This window comes from Bubalus kerabau, chromosome X, assembly GCF_029407905.1.
Source record: "Bubalus kerabau isolate K-KA32 ecotype Philippines breed swamp buffalo chromosome X, PCC_UOA_SB_1v2, whole genome shotgun sequence".
In the NCBI taxonomy this organism is placed as follows: Eukaryota; Metazoa; Chordata; class Mammalia; order Artiodactyla; family Bovidae; genus Bubalus; species Bubalus kerabau.
The window spans coordinates 103,066,231-103,092,719 of NC_073647.1; the positions used below are offsets into that span (position 1 = coordinate 103,066,231).

Genomic DNA, 26,489 nt, shown 5'->3' on the forward strand with positions numbered 1-26,489 from the left:
GGCTTCTACTCTCTCTTCTTCCAATCTAATCTTTAGTCTTTTCCTGAGACTCTGGTCCGCACAGCCTCCTGAATTATTTTAAAAGAATAATTTGGTATTGAGGATGGGGTGTCCAATCACTTTGATCAGTCCACAAAATTAGGCTTGAGGCCCCTGACCAATCTATGGTTCTACATTCACACAAATATACACACATCTATCTGTGTGAGTGTGCCTGTAAAGTATATACACACACACGTTTGTCTGAGAAGAGCCATATAAAGGTCTCATAGCATTAGCTGAGTTTCTGGAGGTTTCTTATCCTTGTGGTTCAGCTTTTCCTCTGTCAAGTGGAAATGTGTTTCAGTTTCCTATTTCAGTGAAGGTTTTACAAGGATTACTATGATATCACTTTCCCGAATGAAAAATGTCACTTGACCACAGGGAATAAATTTGAGGAATCTAAAGCCTGGAAGCTGAGAGTTTATATCTCAAGACAGTATTGTTAGCATGTAAGCCTTTATGTTGATCAAAAACAAACCTATTCACTGCTTAATCAAAATATGACATGGAAAATGCTAGCCTGAAATTCAGTGCTCATTTGGGCAGAGAGATAAAAGACCTTTTAAATAACATTCATTACAGAATGTTTTTGAAAGTTCAGCAGAAGTCATACGAAGGGATTTCCTCTCACACAATGCCCACAAATTACTGATGGAGATTAACAATATGGATTTGGTTTAAAATCAAGTGAAAAATCTGACTACTCTTGGCAGTGGAAAGAATTCTGTAATAGCTTGGGCAAATATCTTAAAATACCCAGGAAATTTTTTGTGCATTTTTCATAACAGCTGATTGTGGTTTTTTGTTTTGTTTTTGGCCATGCTGCACAGCTTGTGGGATCTCAGTTCCCTGACCAGGGGTTGAACCCAGGCCCTATCAGTGAAAACCCAGAATCCTAACCACAGGTACCAGGGAACTCCCTATTTGTGTGTTTTAAAATAATAATGAGTGACTATAATAATAAACAGTGAGTTGTTTGAGAGTTGTAGGATTATAAAGCGATTTTCTGTTAAAAATTTAATAAATGCATGATTGATTTTCATCATGAACCAAAATATTATAAGATTATATACTTCAGTAATATGTAAAATGATCTTGATAATCAAAAACATTAAGAGACAGGGGTAGTGATAGACTATTGACTTTGGATCTGGGGAAAGCTCCCAGTCACGAGCCTGGAGTGTCTTCTCTGCCTGCGTGTGGGAGCTCCCTGGCCTAGGGACAAGAACTGGTCCTTTGGCTGCCCAAACAGAATTTTCCCTTTAGGAATATCGTTGGGTTCACTCAGTCCTAGCCAGGGAGAGAAGAATGCTGTCAGCTTGGTTACTATTTCAAAGCAAAGGACTGTAAGACATAGCAGCTTTGAATTACAACAGTGTATTTGCTCACAATACTGTAGGTAGGCAATTTGAGCTGGGAATGGCTGGTGGTTCCACTCTTGGACTTTCCTCTGCTCAACCATGTTGCCGCAGTGAACTGGAGGATAGGCTGGGCTGGAAGTTTCAATGGCCTTGATCACATGTCTGGCGTTGGTGCCAGCTGTCAGCAGGGGTGCTTTGGGTCTCTGTCCACTCCCTCTTATTCTCCAGACCAGCTTCCTCACATGGAGGGCTCAGTGCAGCATTGCACTGGGGCCCAGACAGATGCTGCAAGGTCACTTGAGGCCTAGGCTCTAGATTTCATGTGATGGCAGTTCTGTTGCATGCTGTTGGCCAAAGCACAGGCTCAAGGGGTGAGGAAATAGACTCTGTCTCTGAGTGGGGAGGTGCAAAGTCCCATTGCCAGAGGACATAACAACAGACAAGGGAGGAATGTTGGCAGCCATCTGTATTTATCTGCTTGGGCTATCATAATGGAGTACCATGGACTAGTTGGCTTAAACAGCAGAAATGTATTTTCTCAGCTTTGGAGGTTTGAAGTCCAAGATTAAGATGTTGGCAGGTTTGGTTCCTGAGGCCTCTCTCCTTGAAAGGCTGCCTCCTTTAACGATGGCTGCCTCTTTACCGTGCCCTCACGTGGCCTATTCTCCGTGTACATGCATCTCTGGTGTCTCTCCCTCTTCTTATAAAAACACCACTTGTATTGGATTAGGGTTCCATTCCCGGAGAAGGCAATGGCACCTCACTCCAGTACTCTTGCCTGGAAAATCCCATGGACGGAGGAGCCTGGTAGGCTGCAGTCCATGGAGTCACTGAGGGTCGGACATGATTGAGTGACTTCACTTTCACATTTCACTTTCATGCACTGGAGAAGGAAATGGCAACCCACTCCAGTGTTCTTGCCTGGAGAATCCCAGGGACGGGGGAGCCTCGTGGGCTGCTGTCTCTGGGGTTGCACAGAGTCTGACACGACTGAAGCGACTTAGCAGCAGCAAGATTACATTTAACCTTCAGTTCAGTTCAGTTGCTCAGTCGTATCCGAGTCTTTGTGACCCCATGAATCACAGCATGCCAGGCCTCCCTGTCCATCACAAACTCCCGGAGTTCACTCAAACTCACGTCCATCAAGTCCGTGATGCCATCCAGCCATCTCATCCTCTGCCATCCCCTTCTCCTCCTGCCCCCAATCCCTCCCAGCATCAGAGTCTTTTCCAATGAGTCAACTCTTCGCATGAGGTGGCCAAAGTACTGGAGTTTCAGCTTTAGCATCATTCCCTCCAAAGAAATCCCAGGGCTGATCTCCTTTAGGATGGACTGGTTGGATCTCCTTGCAGTCCAAGGGACTCTCAAGAGTCTTCTCCAACACCACAGTTCAAAAGCATCAATTCTTCGGCGCTCAGCCTTCTTCACAGTCCAACTCTCACATCCATACATGACCACAGGAAAAACCATAGCCTTGACTAGACGGACCTTTGTTGGCAAAGTAATATCTCTGCTTTTCAACATGCTATCTAGGTTGGTCATAACTTTCCTTCCAAGTAAGCGTCTTTTAATTTCATGGCTGCAGTGATTTTGGAGCCCAAAAAAATAAACTCTGACACTGTTTCCCCATCTATTTCCCATGAAGTGATGGGACCAGATGCCATGATCTTCGTTTTCTGAATGTTGAGCTTTAAACCAACTTTTTCACTCTCCTCTTTCACTTTCATCAAGAGGTCACTTTCTGCCATAAGGGTGGTGTCATCTGCATATCTGAGGTTATTGATATTTCTTCCAGCAATCTTGATTCCAGCCTGTGTTTCTTCCAGCCCAGTGTTTCTCATGATGTACTCTGCATATAAGTTAAATAAGCAGAGTGACAATATACAGCCTTGACGAACTCCTTTTCCTATTTGGAACCAGTCTGTTGTTCCATGTCCAGTTCTAACTGTTGCTTCCTGACCTGCATACAGATTTCTCAAGAGGCAGGTCAGGTGGTCTGGTATTCCCATCTCTTAATTACCTTCTTAAAGGCCCCATCTCCAAATACAGTCACACTAGGGGAAATCAGTCCTGAATATTCATTGGAAGGACTGATGTTGAAGCTGAAGGCCCAATACTTTGGTCACCTGATGGGAAGAACTGACTCAGTGGAAAAGACCCTGATGCTGGGAAAGATTGAAGGCGGAAGAAGAAGGGGATGACAGAGGGTGAGATGGTTGGATGGCATCATCGACTTGATGGACATGAGTTTGAGCAAGCTCTGGGAGTTGATGATGGATAGGGAAGCCTGGTGTTCTGCAGTCCATGGGACTTGCAAAGATTGGACACGACTGAGCGGCTGAAGTGAACTGAGAGGTTAGGACTTCAATATATGAATTTTGAAGAGTCACAATTGGGTCCATAACATCATCTTTGCAAACAGTCTACCCAATGCATTGAGTTACAAACAAATTACAAGATATTTTACTTCAATTATCTGTTTTTTTTTCCTTCAAATCATTTTAATATGGCAGTAATTCAAAGTAGGAAAAAAGATTCAAACATCTTCCCTTTAAAGGGGATGCTTCCTTGACTGCCTCACAACAAGCATGACCAGAGGCAAAGATGAGACCAGATTCAAGGAGCAAGGGCCATAGGAAGGCTTCAAGGCTCAAGATTGAAGAGCTTGGTTTCAGAAAGTCTCTTGAGGGCTAGCAGGCAGTAGAAGAGACATGAAATTTCAAGAGATCCTTAGAGGATAGGACGCAGTTGCTGGGTCCTGACACCTTGAATCCTCAAACTACCACACAATTGCGCTCATCTCACATGCTAGTAAAGTAATGCTCAAAATTCTACAAGCCAGGCTTCAGCAATACATGAACCATGAACTTCCTGATGTTCAAGCTGGTTTTAGAAAAGGCAGAGGAACCAGAGATCAAATTGCAAACATCCGCTGGATCATGGAAAAAGCAAGAGAGTTCCAGAAAAACATCTATTTCTGCTTTATTGACTATGCCAAAGCCTTTGACTGTGTGGATCACAATAAACTGTGGAAAATTCTGAAAGAGATGGGAGTACCAGACCACCTGACCTGCCTCTTGAGAAACCTGTATGCAGGTCAGGAAGCAACAGTTAGAACTGGACATGGAACAACAGACTGGTTCCAAATAGGAAAAGGAGTTCGTCAAGGCTGTATATTGTCACCCTGTTTATTTAACTTATATGCAGAGTACATCATGAGAAATGCTGGACTGGAAGAAACACAAGCTGGAATCAAGATTGCCAGGAGAAATAGCAATAACCTCAGATATGCAGATGACACCACCCTTATGGCAGAAAGTGAAGAGGAACTAAAAAGCTTCTTGATGAAAGTGAAAGAGGAGAGTGAAAAAGTTGGCTTAAAGCTCAACATTCAGAAAACGAGGATCATGGCATCTGGTCCCATCACTTCATGGGAAATAGATAGGGAAACAGTGGAAACAGTGTCAGAATTTATTTTTTGGGGGCTCCCAAATCACTGCAGATAGTGATTGCAGCCATGAAAGTAAAAGGCGCTTACTCCTTGAAAGGAAAGTTATGACCAACCTAGATGGCATAATTCAAAAGCAGAGACATTACTTTGCCAACAAAGGTCCATCTAGTCAAGGCTATGGTTTTTCCTGTGGTCATGTATGGATGTGAGAGTTGGACTGTGAAGAAGGCTGAGCACTGAAGAATTGATGCTTTTGAACTGTGGTGTTGAGAAGACTCTTGAGAGTCCCTTGGACTGCAAGGAGATCCAACCAGTCCATTCTGAAGGCGATCAGCCCTGGGATTTCTTTGGAAGGAATGATGCTGAAGCTGAAACTCCAGTACTTTGGCCACTTCATGCGAAGAGCTGACTCATTGGAAAAGACTCTGATGCTGGGAGGGATTGGAGATGGCAGAGGATGAGATGGCTGGATGGCATCACTGACTCGATGGACTTGAGTCTGAATGAACTCCGGGAGTTGGTGATGGACAGGGAGGCCTGGCGTGCTGCGACTCATGGGGTCGCAAAGAGTCAGACACAACTGACCAACTGAAGTGAACTGACACCTTGAAGCATTTGTTGATCATGATTCTGTGTCAAGAGTATTTGTTGTCTGGGAAAAGCTGAGCTGAGGGGGCTGAGCAGATCTGTTGTCCCACAGGGTCAAGATTTATCAGTTTGTAGACCCAGTCTCCCTGCTCACTGAAGTAATATTGGAGACACATGACCGCCCCAAAGCATGAGCTTCCAATTTCACCCATAGCTGCCTCTAACTCTCCATTTACTTGTTTTGTTTCCTGACATGGTTTATTCCTTTTGGGAGAATAAATCTTTGGGATGAGGCTCAGAAGTTGTCTGGCCACTAATTGCACCGTAGCCTAGCATCTCTTTTTACTCTTTGTGAAATCTAAACTGCTAGGACTTTCAGGGAGGCTTCCCTTGGGGACCTTCCTTGTGGGCTTCCCTGGGGACTTCCCTGGTGGCTCAGATGGTAGAGAGTCTGCCTGCATTGTGGAAGACCTAGGTTTGATTCCTGGGTGGGGAAGAGCCCCTGGAAGAGGGCATTGCAACCCACTCCAGTATTCTTGCCTGGAGAATCCCATAGACAAGAGGAGCCTGGTGGGCTACAGTCCATGGGAGTGCAAAGAGTCAGACATGACTGAAGTGACTTAGCATGCACATGTGCTTAGGAATAAAACATGACTGAGTAGCATATTAAAAAGCAGAGACATTACTTTGCCAACAAAGGTCCATCTTGTCAAGGCTATGGTTTTTCCAGTAGTCATGTATAGATGTGAGATTTGGACTATAAAGAAAGCTGAGCACCGAAGAATTGATGCTTTTGAACTGTGGTGTTGGAGAAGACTCTTGAGAGTCCCTTGGACTGCAAGGAGATCCAACCAGTCCATCCTAAAGGAGATCAGTCCTGACTGTTCATTGGAAGGACTGATGCTGAAGCTGAAACTCCAATACTTTGCCCACCTGAAGCAAAGAGCTGACTCACTTGAAAAGACCCTGATGCTGGTAAAAATTGAAGGCAGGAGGAGAAGGGGATGACAGAGGATAAGATGGTTGGATGGCATCACCAACTCAATGGAGATGACTTTGAGTAGACTCTGGGAGTTGGTGATGGACAGGGAGGCCTGGTGTGCTGTGGTCCATGGGGTAGCGAAGAGTCGGACACCACTGAGCGACTGAACTGAAGTGAACTGAATGCCAAAGCTCACAGGACCTTCAGGGGTATCACAGATAGAACTTTATGGAGGGAGGAGAGATTCTGTTAAGTAACTGGTCTCACTCATTGCCAAATATCTGGCACTGCTATAATTATTTTATAATTAAAAATTTACACAAGGAGTTCATCTATCTTTGATAAGACTATTACTAGTTATTAGGAAAAAACTTTGAAAAGATTGGTGTTTTTCTCTCTTTTTAATCCCTGCCCCCCACAGTGTCCTGGGCCTGCAACTTGCCACCGCATTCCACTTGCCCCCACATCCAGCTGCCTAACTATTTTTAAACATTGACAAAGTACCTTGCAATCATAAATCAAAGAAGATAAAAAAGCTTTATTTCTTTAAAAGATTTAGAGGGGACTTCCCTGGCAGTCCAGTGGTTAAGACGCCATGCTTCCACTGTAGGGTGTGTGGGTTCAATCCCTGGTGGCAGAATTAAGATCCCACATGCCATGCACGGCAGCCAAAAAACAACAACAGAAAAAGATTTTGCTTTGATTTCGAAAGTCCATTGTTGGTAATGAATAACTTTTTAAAGCCTCCTGTCCAACTTCTAACACACAAGTTATGCTAACACTGTGCATATGTGCATCTTTATCGCCCAATTTTCTGAACGCTCTATTGATCATAAGATTGTAAACACACACATTGGGTTCTCCCATAGTTGCCAAACTTAGCCAATTAAATAAAAAAACAAAAGCTTTTCTCTTCAAGTTGCCTGTAGTCAAGGCATAAACGAGTTGATAATGATGGAATTGGAAAAATTAAAGGGCTATAGACATAGTGCATGCTATATTTTTGGAGTTTTTTTAAATAAAAAAGCACTTTATTTTATTCAAATAAGCTCATCCTTTTATTCATAAGCTAAAGATCTCTGTCTTCTTTAATTATATCATTTTGGGGTACATTTCTGTAATAGAGACTATATAGTTTATTACATGTTGGATTATACTATTACTGCAAGATCCCAAACAAAGACAATGCATCCATCACTAACCTGAGGAAGTACATATACTACAAATCCAGCCACTATCAGAAAGTAGCATTCAGGGATGACCAAGTGCCCATACTTCAACCAAGCTTTTCATTTGTTCTACCCAGCACCCCAAACACCCATACACACACTTAAAATAACAATCTTTCTAGGATCAGAACGGATACAAAGACCAGCTTGTGTTTTCAGCAGTTGAGGCAGTGCTGGACATAGACTTAGAGTTTCCAAGCAAATTAAGGGAAATTTTTCCTATTTGGTGAAAGCAGAGGACTCAGAGCTCAGCCTTCCTAAAATTGGGAGCACTATGTAAAATTAGCAACAGTCTTCTCCTGGGAATTCCTCTGTTGTCCAGTGGTTAGGACTCCACACTTTCACTGCTGAGGGCCCAGGTTCAATCTCTGGCCAGGGAATCCTGCTAGCCACTAAGTGCAGCAAAACAATAAATTAATTAATAAAAAACATAAAAACAGTCCCATCTCTTTTAGCATGTGACTGACCAAGAGCAGTGAACTGGGGCCTCACTACTCCATCTATATCATCCATATCTATACCCTTATGAACCATGTATTTATTTATAGATATCATATATATTTATAATGTATGTAACTTAGTGACTAAACCACCAATCTATATTTATATTTTAATTTATATGTGTGCATGTATGCTCAGTCATGTCTGATTTTTGAGACCCCGTGGACTGTAGCTCACTAGGCTCTGCTGTCCATGGTATTTTCCAGGCAAGATATTGGAGTGGGTTGCCATTTCTTCCTCCAAGGGAATCTTGCCCACTCAGGGATTGAACCCATGTGTCCTGCATCTCCTGCATTGGCAGGTGGATTCTTTACCACTGTGCCACCTGGGAAGCCCTTAATTTACATATATAATGTAAAAATTGCAGATTTTAAAGTAGGTAACTGGCTATACTGCCTATGATGTATATTAAATAACACGTCAATCATAGCAATCCTGTCCCGTCTGAGAAGGCCTAATGCTCCAAAACCATCACTTTGCATGTTGAATACTGGATAAAGTGTATTCTCTTACATACCTTTTGTCAAAAGCCTCACTGTTAGGGCTTGTAACTGCTGTAAACTTGTTGCTGAAACTTGGCCTCTGTTCACCAGTGCCAAATAGGAACAGGGAGACAGAGTTTTGGGTGAAGTAGGCATTCTGAAGGAGATCAGCCCTGGGATTTCTTTGGCGGGAATGATGCTAAAGCTGAAACTCCAGTACTTTGGCCACCTCATGTGAAGAGTTGACTCACTGGAAAAGACTCTGATGCTGGGAGGGATTGGGGGCAGGAGGAGAAGGGGACGACAGAGGATGAGATGGCTGGATGGCATCACTGACTCGATGGACGTGAGTCTGGGTGAACTCCGGGAGTTTGTGATGGACAGGGAGGCCTGGCGTGCTGTGATTCATGGGGTTGCAAAGAGTCGGACACGACTGAGCGACTGAACTGAACTGAACTGAGGAAAGAATAGTTTTTTTTATTGCTTTGCCAGGCAAAGGGGGCCACAGTGGGCTAATGCCCTGAAGACCCTGTGACCCAGCCTGGAGAGGGTAGTAAGGAGTTCTATAGTGTTCAAGGAGCAGGGCATGATCAGCTCGTGGACAGTTCTTGGACTGGTTGGCATCAAGGTGACATTTCAAGCATTATCAACCTTCTGGTTTCAGCCAGTCTAGGGTCTGTTCTTGCAGTCAGCAGTTTCCATCTGGTTGGGGGTGGGGGGGTGTCTGCTTCCTGTAAAAACAACTTAGGAATGTGTATCAGGCCTTTATCTATATCCTTCAGGGAACTGGGAGTTCGGGTGATTCTGTTATGTGGCAGAATTATAGTCTACATTGTTGCCAGTTCCTTAGCCCAACAGCTATCCTTTGTTTCTAAATCTTCACATTTCCCAATCATTGCCTCAAGTCAGCATTTTACTTCAAAAGACAAGGCCATAGAGGCTTGAACACAGTTTCAAACTTTGTACCAGTTTTGTCAGGAGTAAAGTTAGTGATTTTAGTACATCACATTAAAAAACTACAAGATATCGCTCTGTAATTTATAATCTTGGGAGAGCCAGACACCCCACTATACCCGTCCCACTGTGGCAGAACTTAATTTTATTAAAGTAACTTCTGAGGGTTTTCCTAAACCCATAGAACGCTTTCTATTTTGAGTACACTAGAGAAGAAAGGGAGAAGGCAATGGCAACCCACTCTAGTACTCTTGCCTGGCAAATCCCATGGATGGAGGAGCCTGGTAGGCTGCAGTCCATGGGGTCGCTAAGAGTCGGACACGACTGAGCGACTTCACTTTCACTTTCATGCATTGGAGAAGGAAATGGAAACCCACTCCATTGTTCTTGCCTGGAGAATCCCAAGGACGGGGGAGCCTGGTGGGCTGCCGTCTAAGGGGTCGCAGAGTCGGACACGACTGAAGCGACTTAGCAGCAGCAGAGAATAAAGGGATGCAGAACCACTTGGTACACGCACTGAAAACCCTTAAAGTGAAAGTCACTCAGTCGAGTCTGTGTGATCCCATTGACTATACAGTTCACGGCATTCTCCAGGCCAGAATACTGAAGTGGGTCGCCCTTCCCTTCTCCAAGGGATCTTCCCAACCCAGGGATCGAACCCAGCTCTCCCACATTGCAGGCGGATGCTTTACCAGTTGAGCCACCAGGGAAACTGAGGAATACTGGAGTGGGTAGCCTATCCCTTCTCCAGCGGATCTTTCCTACTCAGGAATCAAACTGCGGTCTCCTGCATCACAGGCAGATCTTTACCAACTGAGCTACTTAGGGAAGCCCAGGGAAAACCCTAGTGGGTGAGCTACAGAATTTACGATTGTATCACCCAGTGCAGCAGGCGTCCTGATGTGTGATCTTACTAACACTCCAGCAGTAAACACCACCTTCTACCCTTCTACACTTGAGCAATCTGAACCTCTGGGGCGGTATTCGAACCCATCACCCGAAATCCTCAAAGCCGGCTTAAGCGGCTCGGCACACTGGTATGGCATCCACTGCGCATGTCCCAAAACGATGACCAATGGGAGCCCCGAGCGCGGGAGCGGAGGTGGGGTCATGTTATTCTCTGAACCCTTGCAGCGTCAAAGAATAGCAAGGACGAGAATCCGGTCATCGACCAATCAGAGTCCGTAGCGGTCCTGCTCTCCCCACCCGTAGGCCAATTGCCAGCTCCGGTGCATTGCGAGCGGCTACGAAATTAAGGAATGGAGCGAGGAGGGTGGGGGTGACAGTAGTTAAGATGGCTGATATGAGAGAGGCTGAGGGTGGGAACCCAGAGAGAGGCTCGCCCAAAGTGGGTGAGAATCAGGAGATCTTGGGACTAGCAGGATTGCGACACTCCACTCTCCATTAGGGAAGGAGGCAGCCATCGTATCCCTCCCCCACAAGCAAAATGGTCTGTTGCAAGACGGCCACCCTCTCCACAGTGGTACGATCCTGGACGGACTGCTCCATTTTGCGTTCCTCCCCTTTCCCGCAGTCGTCCATTCCAGACTGCCTCGCTAACCCCCCTGGGCTCACACTGTTAAGGTGTGGACGGCCCTTGTGACCCACTGACCAGAAGGTGGACTCTCTTGAGAGTCTCACACAGACTCGGTTGTGGACCCTTCTGGTGTTACAGAGCGGGAAATAGACAGTTGGGGTCACAGATCAGGGTAGGGGTTAGGAAGGACCCATTTAGGGAAAGTTGGTGGTGATTCTGAGGCTGTGATCAGTGTAGGGACTAGGAGGGGACCTTTGGCTGCCTGGCTGGTCCGAGATGAGTAGCGCAAACCTAGAAGGGACGGAGAGAGCTGGCTGGCACCGTGTTTTCCCATGCAGGTGAGAGGAGTAGGGCAGGAAACGTGGTGGGTGGGACCTCCGAGGTTGATGGGGAAGAGCCCTAGAAGAGTGTGACTGGGCCCACACAATGGATCTCCGAGATGGGCTTTGCAGCACGGAAAAGTAGGGAAAGGGCAGAGAGAAGGTGGCCATGTTCTGGGTCTCTAAATATCCACCAATGGTGATGGGACTTAAATGTCTAATGGAGGAGGGTGAGAAGAGCATTGGAACAGGAATGGGGAGAATGCTAGGCTGAGGGAAGGATAGGGCCTTTATCCAAGTTATTCAGCCATTTCATGAAAACAAACAACTCATAATTATAACATGTTAAGCTCTGTCCTCGTCACTTGACATGAATTATCTCATTTAAATCTTCACAACAGTCTTAACTGCTATTGTTACCCACTTTATGGATGAGAGAACTAAGGCACTGAGAGGTTACCAGACTTTAAACAGCTGATAAGTGCCAGAGCCAGGTTGTAAGGCTCGAGAATCTGGCTCTATCCACTGAGCAGTTCTTATCCCTACAGGCATCTCTGCTTTTCTGTGCACGCCCTTTCCTCAATCAACCCCAACCAGGACTAGAAATCAGCCCCTCTCCTAAAACATCCCTTTGGCTGTAGCATCAGTGAACAGTGTAGACATCTCTGTGGGAGGGCCTGGCTCTTGCACACTCGAAGCTGTTTTTCTTCTCTCCCCCCAGGCAGGGAGGTGAAGAAAGGAGGTGGGGGCAGTGAGAAGAGAGCAATAGGTCACAGCATAGGTAACTAGACCATACAGTGATTATTCAACAGATACTGATTGAGCTTCTGCATTCAGGGTCTTGTGCTAGGTTGTAGGGATATGGCAATGAACAAGACAGACAAGAGTCTGGTTCCTGCCTGCCCTAGGAGTGTGTTTTGGGAATTGCTGGTAGGCAGACTTTGGTTATCACAATGATGGGGATGTTTTGGCATTGAACAGGCAGGGGCCTGAGATGCTGGGGGACAGCCCCACACCACCAAGACTTGTAACATCCATGAATGTCATTCTAGGGTGGTAAAAAGAGGCTTCCCAAAATGTTTCTTATGGAAAGGGTGCATTGTATCCAAGGGTTGGGAACTGCTGTTTCCTTAAGCTAGTGCCAGGAAACACCCCTCAGTCAAGGGTAGGGAGGACCACAAGGGGCAGGAAGGAAAGGGGAGAATAAGGACCAGGGTGTAGAAGAAAACCCTCATGTCTTTTCACTGACAGTGTCTTATTACCTACTCAGGACTTAGGCATGGCAATGGGGATCTTTAAGCAATATCGGATCCCTCCGCTCCCCCTGCCTTGAGACTTCCCTGGCGGTTCAGTGGTTAAGACTTCACTTTCCAGTGGAAGGGGTGCAAGTTCAATCCTTGGTTGGGGAGCTAAGATCCCACATGCCTCTTGGCCAAAAAAACCAAAACGTAAAAAACAGAGGCAATATTGTAACAAATTCAAAAAGACTTAAAATGGTCCACATTAAAAAAAAATCTTTAAAAAAAAGCAATATCCCCTCAAAATAAAGTAAAATATGCACAAGATATAAACAGGAAATATCTCTTCATATGGTGATCCCTGGGAGTTTGGCAGAGTTTGGGGTTGATGGGAAAGCATCATGTGGGTGCAAGTCATTGGGCTTATCATGGTTCTTGGGGGTTCCTGGGTATTCACTTGGATTACTGAGAGGTAAGTTAGAACGTCTGCTCCCTGCTGCGGTAGACTGACTTGTGTGGTAAGTATTCAATCCACTTTCCTGCTGGGAACAACTGGAAAAACTTGATTAGGGTTTTTGTTTTTGTTTTTGTTTTTTAATCTATTTGAAGTCCCAGGTGAGCAAATTACCTTTGAGGTCATCACCTCACCAAATACTGTCATTCAGTGCAGAGAAGCAAGTGTCGAAGGGAACACATAACAGTAAAATAAACCAGCTCCAAATTATTAATGCAGGCCAAAAGAGCAATTCAATAATCTGAAAAAGATTTAAAATGATCATAAAATGATTAATGAATCACTGTATTCCAGGCTGAGGAAACTCATTATATTAGGGACAAAAATAATAAAAATGAATCTACTTAGGTTTTTTATTTGGAGAAAAATAACAAATTTTAAACTTGTCTGCTCCTTAGAAGTAAGAACATGAAATATACAACTTTTACATATTAATTTACAAAATCACCAGCAAATGTAGCAAAGGTTTAAAACCCCCTGAAATAGACTTGAATGGGACAGATCTAGGAGCAGAGAAAGAAGGAAAACAAAAGACTGAAGTAGCAGAAGAATTTCATCCTAGGCCCCATGTGGCATTTTACAGTTTAGGAACCATTTCTCACAAAACTGGCCTCAGCTTCAACTCTCATAAGCTGTGTGACCTCGGGCAACTTAGCTAAGCTACTCTGGGCCACTGCTTCCCTATCAGTAAAATGGAAACAGCTGAAGCTCTCACCTCCTGGGGTCGTCTGTGCATGTGAAATAAGTACATAAGTGTGAGGCACTTAGAAAAATATCAGAAAACACTAAATCAAATTAGATATGAATCCCTCACTCATTCCTTCAAGAAACATTTATTGAGTGTCTAGTTTGTGCTGGGCACACAATGAGAGCTCAACAAACAATGTCAACATGAATGAATGCAGTGACTTTCTAAGGAAAAAACAGGTGCTTGCCCTAGTGAACAGGCTGGAAGGGACTCCATACCAGGAGGTATGAAACTGCCCAGTGACTTGGAAGCACCATATGCCGGTTGGTGAGCAGAGAAAGGAGGGAGGGAGGCTGGAATTGCCACACCGGAAGTGGCTTTGATGGTGCTTCCCTGGCGGCTCAGACAGTAAAGAATCCACCTGCAATGCAGGAGACCCAGGTTCGATCCCTGAATCGGGAATATCCCCTGGAGAAGAGAATGGCTACCCACTCCAGTACTCTTGCCTGGAGAATTCCATGGATAGAGGAGCCTGGTGGGCTACACAGTCCATGGATGGGGTCGCAGAGTTGGACACGACTGAGCAACTAACACAAGTGGGTTTGAGCCTTGGCTTAGGAGAGAAGCTTGGCACCTGCAGGCATGGGAGCCATACAGGTTTCCAGGTAGGACTCTGGGTCCCAAGTTGACATGTGCTGTTTCCCTGCAGGTATATGGGAATGCCAGACACACCCCAGATATGCTCAGCTCCCCTCAAGCTGCTGTATGTGTACCTGAAAACTTCACATCTCCAAATAGGAAATAGGTCCAGGGAGGGGTGGGGACTGAGCTGCCATTCTCTTGGGGAAACAGTCTGTCAAAGTTTGAGCTATGCAAGCCCTACAATGCCCCAATTCCCCTCCTGAGAGTGTGCTTGCCTATTTGGAACAGGAGATGTGTATAGGAGCAAATAAGGCAGTGTTGCTGGCAACCACGAAAGCCAGAAACAGCTCAGATATCTGTTAACAGGAGAATATGAATAAACAAATTGTCTAGTAACACAATGCGGGCTTCCCTGGTGGCTCAGCGGTAAAGAATCTGCCTGCAATGTCTCCTGCAATGCAGGAGACACAGGAGATGCTAGTTTGATCCCTGGGGGAGTTGGGAAGATCCCCTGGAGGAGGGCATGGCAATCCACTCCAGTATTCTTGCCTGGAGAATCCCATGGACAGAGGAGCCTGGCAGGCTACAGTCCAAGCAGTCACAAAGAGTCAGACGCAACTGAAGCGACTTAGCACGCACACGCACGCATAGTAACACAATAGAATGCTATATAGCAGTAACAACTACTGCTACAGGCAAATATGAATCTTAGTAACAGAGCAGGCTGTGGAGCATCTTGAACAGTGCACACTAACCAACCTGCCTGGCATGCTAGCTCAGAGCTACTGGGGAAATCACTTAACCACTCTGGGCCTCAGTTTCCCTCCATCAAATGGTAAAAATAGTGAGTGTCCCCCAGGCCAATAGGAAGATTTATATGAGTCAATATTTACAAAGAGGTCAGAAGAGTGCTGCACACATGTTCAGTGCTACATGAATGTTTGTTAGATAAAAATAGAATGTTGAGGGACTTCCCTGGTGATCCAGTGGTTAAGAATCTGCCTTCCAATGCAGGAGATGCGAGTTTGATCCCTGGTTGAGGAACTCAGATCTGACATGCCAAGGGGCAACTAAGCACTTGCATCACAAGAGAATCCCAAACACCACAAGGAGAAGCCCTTGCACTGCAACAAGAGAAGCCCGTGTACTGCAAAGAGCCTAAATAAGTAAATAAAACATAGAATATTGAGCGGGGGAAAAGACAAGACTCCAAAGATTACACACTTTCAAGAGTTCAGAAGCAACAGTAACTAAATGAGATGGTGTGGTAGGGATGGGGAAGTTGAGCCAGGTGTGAGCAAGTTGGGGTCTCAGGAGACAGGTGGGGTCCCAGGTGCTTGCTATGTAATTAAAGGACAATCTTGACTGCAATACCCCTTCAGCACCAGAGCCTTGGACTTTGGGCCCAGAGTAACTGGATGCTTTGGGGAGGAAGAAGGCCGCTCAGCCCAGGACTGCCCACCGTGGCACTGCAGAAATGCTGTAGTGGCCTATCCCTCACTGCCAGCCAACCAGAGGGAGGAGGGTCCAAACAAGTCAGAGAGAGTAAGAAAGGAGGACAAAAGCTGGTCCAAAAGATGGATCTAACCAGTCAAATGGAGGAGGGCCCCAGTCTAAGGGAGGAGGCCAGGCCTACCGAGGGGCCCCTAGAGGACTTGTTTCCCTTGTGGTTTTTTGTACTTCCTGTTCCCCCGCTCACTGCGGAAGTTCCTCTTCTTACCCTGCACTCAGAGCCCAGCCGGAGAGGACAAGGGCAGGAGGCACCATGAGTGGGGGCCCTTCGGGAGGCAGGCCTGGGGGCCGCGGAGGACAAGGGGTTCAGCAGAACATCCCGTCCACCCTCCTCCAGGACCATGAGAACCAACAACTCTTTGAGATGCTCGGACGGAAGTGCTGGGTGAGCTGGGGATCTTCTGGCCCTCCCTGTCTCCCTCTCCTCCTCTTCTCCTCCTCCTCTTCGTCCTCTTCATCTTCCCCATCCTCTCCCTCTCCTCCTTTCCTCCCCTTCCTCTCTCCTCATCTTTCCCATCTTCCTCTCCTTCTCCTCCTCTTCCTCTCCATCATCTCCTCTCAGAATCCACTTAACCCCATTCACCAATCCCAGGAAGAACTCAATGTTCATTCACTTTCCCTCTGGTTGTGGCTCTTCCTTTGGAGCCATGATGGCCACGGGCAAGAAAGGACCAGGTCTGGTTCCCAGACCCTCTGGCTGCCCCTGACCGGATTCCAACGAGTCCTACTCTCCCCTCCTAGACGCTGGCCACTGCGGTTGTTCAGCTGTACCTGGCGCTGCCCCCTGGAGCCGAGCACTGGACCAAGGGACACTGTGGGGCTGTGTGCTTCGTGAAGGATAACCCCAAGAAGTCTTACTTCATCCGCCTTTATGGCCTTCAGGTGATCCCTGCCCCCCCCTCCACTGGACAGACAACCCAGTTTTCAACCCATAAACCCAGATCTGTGTCCATAACCCTGAGCCCTCAGACAGATCAATGAAGCCCCTGAGCCCTAGAACCAAAGACTTTATCCAGATGCCAGCCTCTGGTTTGTCTTTCTAAGCCTGTGATGACTGACCCCAGAGTCTTTGTGTCAAGATCTATAACCCCCAATATTAGTATACCCCCTAGATCTAATCTGTTCCACAAACTCCATATATATATACATACACACACACACACATACACATACTATATTTTTACCTGAGCCTCATATCTATTTGAAACTCCATATTTTAGGTCTCAGAAACCTCCCATCAGTACTCCTGAACTCCAGAATTTTGCCTAGCTTCTAAGTTATAAATATATTCCACAAATCCCAAACCTAAGTATGCCATTGAATCTTCAACCCCAAATCGGTCCTTTTAAGCCCACAGCATTGGATCCCAGAACTCCTATATGAAAACTCCTAATCACCTAAATATTGAGGTAGCTCCTAAGTCAAAAACCTATTCCACAAACCCTTAACCTAAATTCTCCAAGCATAAACCCCAAATTCATCCCACTAAACAGATAAAGATAGATCCAGTAGAACCACATCAAGATCCCAGGGTCATCAAATATTGACCAAACTCCTAATTCATAACTCTGCTCTACAAACCTGAAATTGGCTCAACTGCCTCCAAAAAAACCTTCCCAAGTCTGTGTGTCTGAACCTCAAATCTCAATCCCAACTCCTAATAGTGGAACCCTACCTGCTCTAATGAAGGCCCCCATATAAGGGGGGGATTTGGGACAGATTCTCTGAATGGACTCGGTTTCCTAGAACTAGAGTCCAAAATCCTCAAATTCAAGTCCCCTTATTCCACATCTGGACCCCAAATCCAAGTTTCTCGCTGAAGGGTCTGACTCCCATACTGTATCCCAATCCTCCACTTCTGACTTCTAGATTCCCAACTCTCCAGTTCTGAGCTGGAAGTCTCCAAATCAGATTTTGGGGCCCCAGATTTGTATACCATGCTCCCTATCTGGAAACAGAGGCCCTCCACCCAGGGCGTGCCTCGGTGTCAGTGTGCTCCCCCTCTCCAGGCTGGCCGGCTGCTGTGGGAACAGGAGCTGTACTCACAGCTGGTCTACTCTGCTCCCACCCCCTTTTTCCACACCTTTGCTGGAGATGTAAGTGACCGCCTAAACCCTGGGCCTCAGTTGGGGTGCAAGGAGGAGAGGGGAAAGGTGTGGGGAGGTCTGGAAGGCAGCTGACCCCCCAGGCATGTGCAGGACTGCCAAGCGGGGCTGAACTTTGCAAACGAGGGCGAGGCCGAGGCCTTCCGGAACCTGGTGCAGGAGAAGATACAAAAACGGAATCAGAGGCAAAGCGGGGGTAAGGAGGCCTTGGGGAAGGGAAAGAGGTTGAGCAGAAGTGAGGGCAAGAGTGGGGAGCTGGAAAAGCCCCTCTCCTGATTCTGATTTTCTGTCTCTCCACAGACAGGCGCCAGCTCCCGCCTCCACCAGTGCCAGCCAGTGAAGGTGAGTCCTCTAGTGCAAGGAGGAGTAATAAGGGGCTAGCACAGAAAACTGAGGCAGGGTTGTGATAGTTCTCTATCCATTCTATCTTCCCAGAGAGAAGAGGAGGACTCCCACCCCTGCCCCCGCACCCAGGTGGAGACCAAGGGGGTGAGTGCTGAATATTTCCTGTGTCTCTGGGTCGGCAGGTGTCACCAGCCCCAGAGACACTGGACTGGCTGCTGGGCCTGTGGGGAAAATGGGTGACTGGGCCATTGACCCACTTACCTACCAACCAGAGCATAAGAGTTAGAGACAGGAAGGTGGTTGGGAGAATCAGTGTGTTAGATGGTCATGGAAGGAGTGGGAGAATGAATAGATACACAGGTGGGGCGTGGGTAGATAAATGAGCAGATGGGTGGGTGCAGTGATAAATAGGTGAATGAATAGGTGGATAGATGTGGGGGTGGATGGATTGGTGGTGGACAGATGGTTAAATGGGGGCATGAATTGATGGAAGGATGTGGATGTAGATGTATATCCATCTACATCCAAATGGATAGGTGAATGGGTATGTGGGTGAATGGATGAATAGATGAATGGATGATTGAGTAAATTAATGAATGAGTGATGGAATGAATTCAACAGTGAATAAATGAATAAGTGACAAAATTTCAGTCAGTGGAGAAAGCAATGATTGAATTGAGTGAATGAATAATTTAACAAATTAGTCAATGAGCCAGTGAATAAATAAGTCAATACTTAAGTGTGAGTAAATTAATTAATGAATCAGTGAATGTATGGATGGTGTGCAGGACCTACCCACCCACTTCTCCATAAAACCTACTTGGACCCCTCACCCATTCCTTCCATGACCATCTAACACACTGATTCTCCCAACCGTCTTCCTGTCTCTAACTCTTATGCTCTGGTTGGTAGGTAAATGGGTCAATGGCCCAGTCACCCATTTTCCCCACAGGCCCAGCAGCCAGCCCAGTGTCTCTGGGGCTGGTGACAGTGGACATCCAGAACCCAGACATCACGAATTCACGATACCGTTCGCTCCCAGCACCTGGGCCTAGCCCAAGTGATAAGAAACGCTCAGGGAAGAAAAAGATCAGCAAGTCTGATATTGGTGCACCCAGTGGATTCAAGTGAGAACCTCTCTCCAGTGGGCCCATGGATCCTGAGGGTGGGGGAGCAGAGATCAGGTGGATAGGAGGAGAGCTGAGTGAATGGAAGGATGGAAAAATGGATGAGTAGGTGAGAGAGTAGGCAGATGAGTGGATGGGTGGGGGCGGGGGGCAGGGGAAGTGCAAAGCTAGGACTAGGGAGAGATACCAAAGGCACCAAGATTGCAAATTTTACAGAGGCAGTCACTCTCCACCACATCACCCAACTATAACCCATGACTCCAAGAGTGAGTGCCTCTTTAAATTTTGCTCCCTAGGCATTCCACTCAACCTAGTCCCTCCCTGGTTAGGCTGGTGGGTGAATGGATGGATGGGTAGATATATAGATGGATGAATGAATGAATGGTTGGGTTGGAGAATGAATGGATGGGTAAATGGGAAGTGGGTAGGTAGATGGGTGGGTGAGTGGATGAGTATGTGGACAGAATGATATACAGGCCAATGGGTTCATATACAAGGTGGATGGGGATGGACAGGTTGCCACATATGTGGATGAAGGACAATTCAGTGGCTACATAGAAGTGTGTGACTGAATGGGTAGTCAAGTGAGTGAATGAATGGAAAGATAGGCATATGGGTAGATGGATGGGTGGATGGATAAGTATGGGTTAAGACAGACTGGTGGACAAATGGGTAAATAAATGTGTGTGGACAGATGAATGGGGAGACAAATATATATAGATCAGTGGTCTGACAGGTGAATGTGAACAGCTAGGTGGACAAATAGATGGGTGGATGGATGGTGGAAAGAGGGATGGGTAGACAGATAGGCACCACAAACTGTGAACCCTCTTTAGTTCCGTAACTACTACTCTCACTCATTCATTCACTTAAGACTCATTCATTAATTCTGGCTCCTGAGAGTCCCTCTGGGCAGGGGAGGGCAAGAGAGCTTCACTAGGAAGGGAGGGAAGGAACAGCCATGGCGATTCACTGGGGTCTCCTCACCTCCCTCAGACATGTCAGCCACGTGGGGTGGGACCCCCAGAATGGATTTGACGTGAGTAACTCCAGAATCCCCTGGACTCCACTCAACTCCTGCCTACCCTTCCATAGTCCACAGCTCCAGATCTACCCCCAGACCCCATCCTTCCCACCCTCCTCTCAGATCCCTCTCTGGGGTGGACCCCATGATAATCTGTGCCCCTCCCCTCCCCACCTTATTCCCCGACCCTTGCCGGGGCCTTTTTCCTCCTGGGAAGGTGAACAACCTGGACCCAGATCTGCGGAGCCTGTTCTCAAGGGCAGGAATCAGTGATGCCCAGCTCACCGATGCTGAGACCTCCAAATTTATCTATGACTTCATTGAGAACCAGGGTGGGATGGAAGCTGTACGGAAGGAGATGAGGCGCCAGGGTGAGCCCCCCGCCCCTTTCTGGATCACCTCTTCTTCTCCAACCCTGGTAGCTGGTTTCTAAGAGATACCTTGCAGGCTCTCAGTCCTCATAGAAACCCCTATACTGCTTGAATCAGGAGTTGGTCGGTTGGGGTACCCATTTTACAAGTGAGCAAAACTGAGGCTCTGAAGAAAACTATAATAATAACTATGTGTTGTCTTTCCCCTCAGAGCCACTTCCACCGCCCCCACCGCCATCCCGAGGAGGGAACCAGCCCCCCCGGCCCCCAACTGTGGGGAGTAACAAGGGTCGCTCTGGCCCTCTGCCCCCTGTACCTTCGGGAGGTGCTCCTCCCCCACCAACTCCCCGGGGACCCCCACCCCCGGGCCGAGGGGGCCCTCCGCCACCACCCCCTCCAGCCACTGGACGCTCTGTGCCACCGCCCCCTCCACCCCCTGGAGCTGGGGGTGGACCGCCCATGCCTCCGCCACCACCGCCCCCACCACCGCCACCACCCAGCTCTGGGGATGGACCAATCCCTCCCCCACCCCCTCCTTCTCTGGGGCTTGTGGGGGGCCCGGCCCCTGGTGGGGGTCGGGGGGCACTTTTGGATCAAATCCGGCAGGGAATTCAGCTGAACAAGGTGAGGACCAGTGTGATGGAGGATTGGGGAACTGGGACTCTGGGGGTGTGCTGTGCAAGTGAGGATGGTAGGGGGCTGGGGCTGAGAGTGATGGGGGTCCCACGATTTGGGGGTTCACTGATAGGGTTGGGAGGCTGGTGGGGAGAGGTGAGTTTCAAGGCGACTATAGTATATGGAAGGAGAAAGAATGATGAAGGGGTGGGGAGAAGTGCTCCTCTCACAGGCCCTGAGCCCTCTGTGCTGGATCCTGCTTGCTGCAGACCCCTGGGGCCCCAGAGAGCTCAGCGCTGCAGCCACCACCTCAGAGCTCAGAGGGGCTGGTGGGTGCCCTGATGCACGTGATGCAGAAGAGAAGCAAAGCCATCCATTCTTCTGGTGAGAGTGCACCCTCCCCGTGAGCCTGCCATTCAGAGCCCATCCTGCCAGGACCTGTGGCTCTGGTTCCCAGCTAGTGTTGACCTAAAAACACCCCCAACAGCCTCCAGCAATTAGTCCCATCTGTTGATGTGAGAATGAACATGAATCTGTAGCAGTCTCTTTTTTGACAGCGTTAACTGTCATTATGTAACAGTAATATGATTAACTCTCTTTGACAATGATATTAACATTAATCCCATATGTTCAATAGTATTAACATTAGCCCACTATGTGATGATAATATTATAAAGAACCCTTTCTTTGACACTAATATTAACTCTAATGTCATGTGTCAAAAGATTAACTCATTAAGTGACAATATTATAACTAATTCAATCTTTTACAATAGTGTTAAAGTTAGTCCCTTAATGTATCAACAACATTGTCATTATATGAGAATTATATGAGGATACTATTAACCTCAGGGCTTCCCAGGTGGCTCAGTGATAAAGAATCTGCCCGCCAATGCAGAAGATACAGGGCACGCGGGTTCGATCCCTGGATCAGGAGGAGCCCCTGGAGGAGGAAATGGCAACCCACTCCAGTATCCTTGCCTGGGAAATCCTATGGACAGAGGAGCCTGGTGTGCTACAGTCCAAAGGATCGCAAAGAGTCGGACACGACTGAGCAGAGCAGAGAAAGAGAGAGTATTAGCCTCAACCTACTGTGTGACAATAATATAATTAAAGTTCAGCTTTGACAATAATACTGACATCAACCCAGGAGTCTGTTCACAGATCAACAGGAATCCATTATATGACAGAATTATAACAAACCTCATCTTTTGACCATGACATCATCACTAACCCCATTCTGTGTCAACAATGTTAACATTAACACACTATGAAAAAACAACATTGTAACTTCCTCCACCTTTGCTAATATTTAAATCCACTCCATTGAGTGACAAGCCTGTTAACAGTAACCCTTTGTGTGACAATAATATCCCAACTAACCACACATTTTTTATAATAATATTAACCTCGACTCCAACTAGAACCTAGACCCCAGCTATAGTCCCTATCTTGCCCCTAACTCTCCCTCCTCTTAAGAGGTCCCTTTATCCAACACACAAACCTCAGATACAACTTCCAAGTGGGAGATCTCAGCCCCCAGGGTTTAGTAATCCCAACTTCCCAGACCCTAGTAACTCCTCTCTCCAGGGCTTTTGAACCCTCCTACCCATCCTGAGTTCCACTCTTTCTCTCTCCCTCCAGACGAAGGGGAGGACCAGGCCGGGGATGATGATGATGATGATGAATGGGACGACTGAATCACCACCACCTCTGCTGTTCTGTGCTGGGCTCCCCTGGCAGCCCTCCTCGCCACCCTCTACTTAACTTCCAGGCCCCCAAGCCCCTTTTCTTTCCCACCCACCTCTCCAATGCTGTTATCTCTGACTGGCCTCCTCCCACACACACTCACCCTAGCAATAGCCAGGGACCTTTTTATATAAAATGTCTCAGTTCTCCTCATTCAAGGATTTTTAAACAAAAATAAAATAACTGTCTTTTTGTTTCTTTAAATCTCAGTTTCTTTACCTACCAAATGTGAGAATTTGGGGTCCTTTTTCCCCCAAAGTCCCTTTTATTCCCATTTCATTTGTTTAGCCATACATATGTATATTTATTCATTCATTTGTTCCCTTAGTCATTTAGTCTGTATTTCTTTGTTTCCTTCTGCTCTTCCTTCTTTCCACAGATATTTATTACCAGGCACTACTTTGGGGGCTAGGGATAAAGCAATGGGAAACAAACAACAAAAATTCTTGGTCTTGTGAGGTCAACATTCTAGGGCAGGAGATAGATAAGAAACAAGGAATTAAATAAAAAGAAAAAGAGTTACAGATCGTGGTAAGAGCTATGTTGTGCTGAGGGGAAGTGATGATAAGATGGAGAGTTCAGGGAAAGCTACTTGGAGGAGGTGACAGTTATGCTGGACCTAAAGAGAAAGGAATCAACCATGTGAATATTTAGAGGGAAGGGCCTTCCAGGCAGAGGGAACAGCCAATGCAAAGGCCCTGAGGTGGGAAAAAGCTTGGTGTGAGGCTGAATGTGGTGAATGAGTGAGAGAGTTATGTGTACACTTATTTAAAAAAAAGTGCAATCAACACAGTATTAGATCAAGAGAGCACTCAATGATCAGACTTCCCACTCTCCATGCACACAACTCCCACACTAGGATCCTGCTGGGCAGGATCCCCCTCTCAATGCTAAAATTTGAGTCTGCCCAGTTCTCAGTGCAATCTAAGTCCTGGCCAACGGCAATGAAAGAGGCAAAGATTTAATAATCACATAGATCTGCTCTAGATCCCAGGCAAGATGCCTCACCTCTGAGCCTCAGTTTCCTCATCTATACAATGGGGGCAACAATATGTAACCTATTTCCAACTGGGATGCCACTGGGTCACCCTCCTCCTCTAGAACTTGCTCTCCAGAGGGGGAAAAAGGCGCAACTCAAAACTGTCCCTGGTGTTCAAAGCTGTTTCCAAGGGGGTAATTAGAAACTCTTGTACATCAAAGCCTAGAATAGAGGGGCCTACCCCTTCCCATTTCTGAAACCTGGTGGATACAAGATCTCAGGTTTCCTACCTTCAGAGGAGGAAGAGAGCAGGGAGGAAAATAAAGGTGAGGGGGAATTCAAAGGGGGCAGACTTCTTCCATCTGCAAGATCAGTGCAAGAATTTCTGAACCATCCAAGAGCAGCTTAAGGGGTTAGAGGAGGGTGGGTAAGGAGTAGGAGCTGGCTTTGCCCCTTAAGAATTTCCCTGCAGCCATGGAAGCTGGAGAAGGAGGGAGTCCTGGGTTCCCTTTAATTCTTTCATTATTCTTCATCCTTTACTCCACTTCCCGCCCCACCCTGGTCGGGTTCCCATGGCAAGCACTGAGTCTAGGAAGGGCCTGTCATATCACTTCTACCCCCGCCAAACCCAGAATTCCATAACCCTTTGGGCAGGTTTGTCCTGGAAAAGACCTTACATCACACAACCTCTGAATCCCCAGGAGCATTGGCTAGAGCAAGCACAAATCTGGGGTAAAAGAGTTGACTATGGGGAAGTTGCTTGAGCTCCCTGGGCCTCAGTTTCTTCAGTCTTTAAAATGAAGATACAAATGCTTACTTCACGGGGTTGTGACAAGAATGAAAGTAGATAGTATGTGCAAAGTTCCTGGCTCCTTGTAGGTATTTATAAACATGAGATGCTGTTTCTGCTGTTGTTACTATTGTTATTATTGGGTATCGCTGATCCTGAGTCATCACTGATTGTAAAATGCACCATTATTCTATATATCACTTAAAAAGACCAAAAAAAAAAGTACTTCCAGTTAACTTATGACCCATCAGTGCTTTTAAGACAGTCTGATTTTGGATATGTTAAACAATTAAGTGCTTCTAGGGCCCTGGCTGACAATGTTGTTTCTTAACCTGGATTCTGATTCCACATGTATGTTCGTTTGTGAAACTCATTACACGGGGTCACCACCCAAGGTCTCCTTGTTTTTCTGTATGTGTGGTACACTCCAATGTGAGGTTTATATTAAAAGCCAGTCAAACTTGTGCAGTTTGGAAAGGATAAAATCTTGTATTGGCCCTGCACTGGGAGATGTAGTCTACAGTAGAGTATGCACTAAATTAATGCTGAGTGAACAGATGAATGGCTAGGTGTAGGACACAGTAATAATAGGGTCGTTTCTTACTTTGAGGTCTCCTAAAAAGGTGCTAGCCCAGAAAGATTCATTTTCCAGATGAGCAAGAGATACCCACCCCAAGGTCACTCAACCAAGGTTTTACAGATGAAGAAACTGCCTAAGGTCCCACACCTTAGTGAAGGGTTGAGCTTGGATTGTGCCCAGGTATCTGGGCTCTAAAATCCAAGCCTTTACCCACTATACTATCCTATTTGGGAAATACTGAGGGATGGTCCGCAACACCTTTAAACCACTACATCTTCCCCAGATTCAGGCAGAAAGAGGTCATGCCAAAAAAAAAATGAAAAGAAAAAGAAAGAGCTCATGCCTTAAACTACTTTTGTGGGTTGGACAAGCCTCCTGGCTCCTAGGAGTGGGAAGGTCCTGCCTGCCTGGGGAGACTGAGGTCATGTGAGGACCAGCATTTGACTGTTCTAGAAGTAATAAGCGAGAGAGAAGAATTCACGGTGAGACTTCCACTGTTAACTGTTCCACCCATGGCAAGCAGGGGCTAATGGAACCTCATCCTGACCAGTCATTTATCCAGCTGGCTCACAGTTAGACTGGCAGGCACAGAATAACCATTTGGTTGACTACATAAAGCATGGAGCGACAGGGAGAGGGGCAATTTGAGGAACTGACAGTGGTTTATTGACACTGTGAGCTACTTAAAATCTAACTGAATTACAGCCTGCTTGGGACTGGCTGGGGCTGATGACCTGATGGTGCAAAAGAGAAGCAGCCTCCTG

General features: G+C 46.7%; 1 protein-coding gene across 1 annotated transcript; it reads left to right on the top strand.

Annotated features, from left to right (window-relative positions):
• The first annotated feature begins 15,915 nt into the window (after positions 1 to 15,915).
• On the top strand, positions 15,916 to 23,572 carry WAS (WASP actin nucleation promoting factor). The gene is made up of 13 exons (XM_055563439.1): positions 15,916 to 16,074; positions 16,261 to 16,426; positions 16,783 to 16,923; positions 18,051 to 18,137; positions 18,240 to 18,342; positions 18,447 to 18,488; positions 18,582 to 18,635; positions 19,444 to 19,618; positions 20,615 to 20,657; positions 20,860 to 21,013; positions 21,225 to 21,637; positions 21,898 to 22,012; positions 23,272 to 23,572. Exons 2-13 carry the CDS (start codon positions 16,295 to 16,297, stop codon positions 23,325 to 23,327), a joined length of 1,515 nt encoding a protein of 504 aa, XP_055419414.1. The 5' UTR covers positions 15,916 to 16,074; positions 16,261 to 16,294; the 3' UTR covers positions 23,328 to 23,572.
• Positions 23,573 to 26,489: the final 2,917 nt, after the last annotated feature.

Bases quoted from the DNA above. Each gene is read 5' to 3' on its own strand.
- WAS (XM_055563439.1), top strand. From the start codon at position 16,295: ATGAGTGGGGGCCCTTCGGGAGGCAGGCCTGGGGGCCGCGGAGGACAA. The intron at 18,138-18,239 runs GTAAGTGACCGC...AGGCATGTGCAG, and splicing joins TCCACACCTTTGCTGGAGAT to GACTGCCAAGCGGGGCTGAA. The intron at 21,638-21,897 runs GTGAGGACCAGT...TGCTTGCTGCAG, and splicing joins AGGGAATTCAGCTGAACAAG to ACCCCTGGGGCCCCAGAGAG.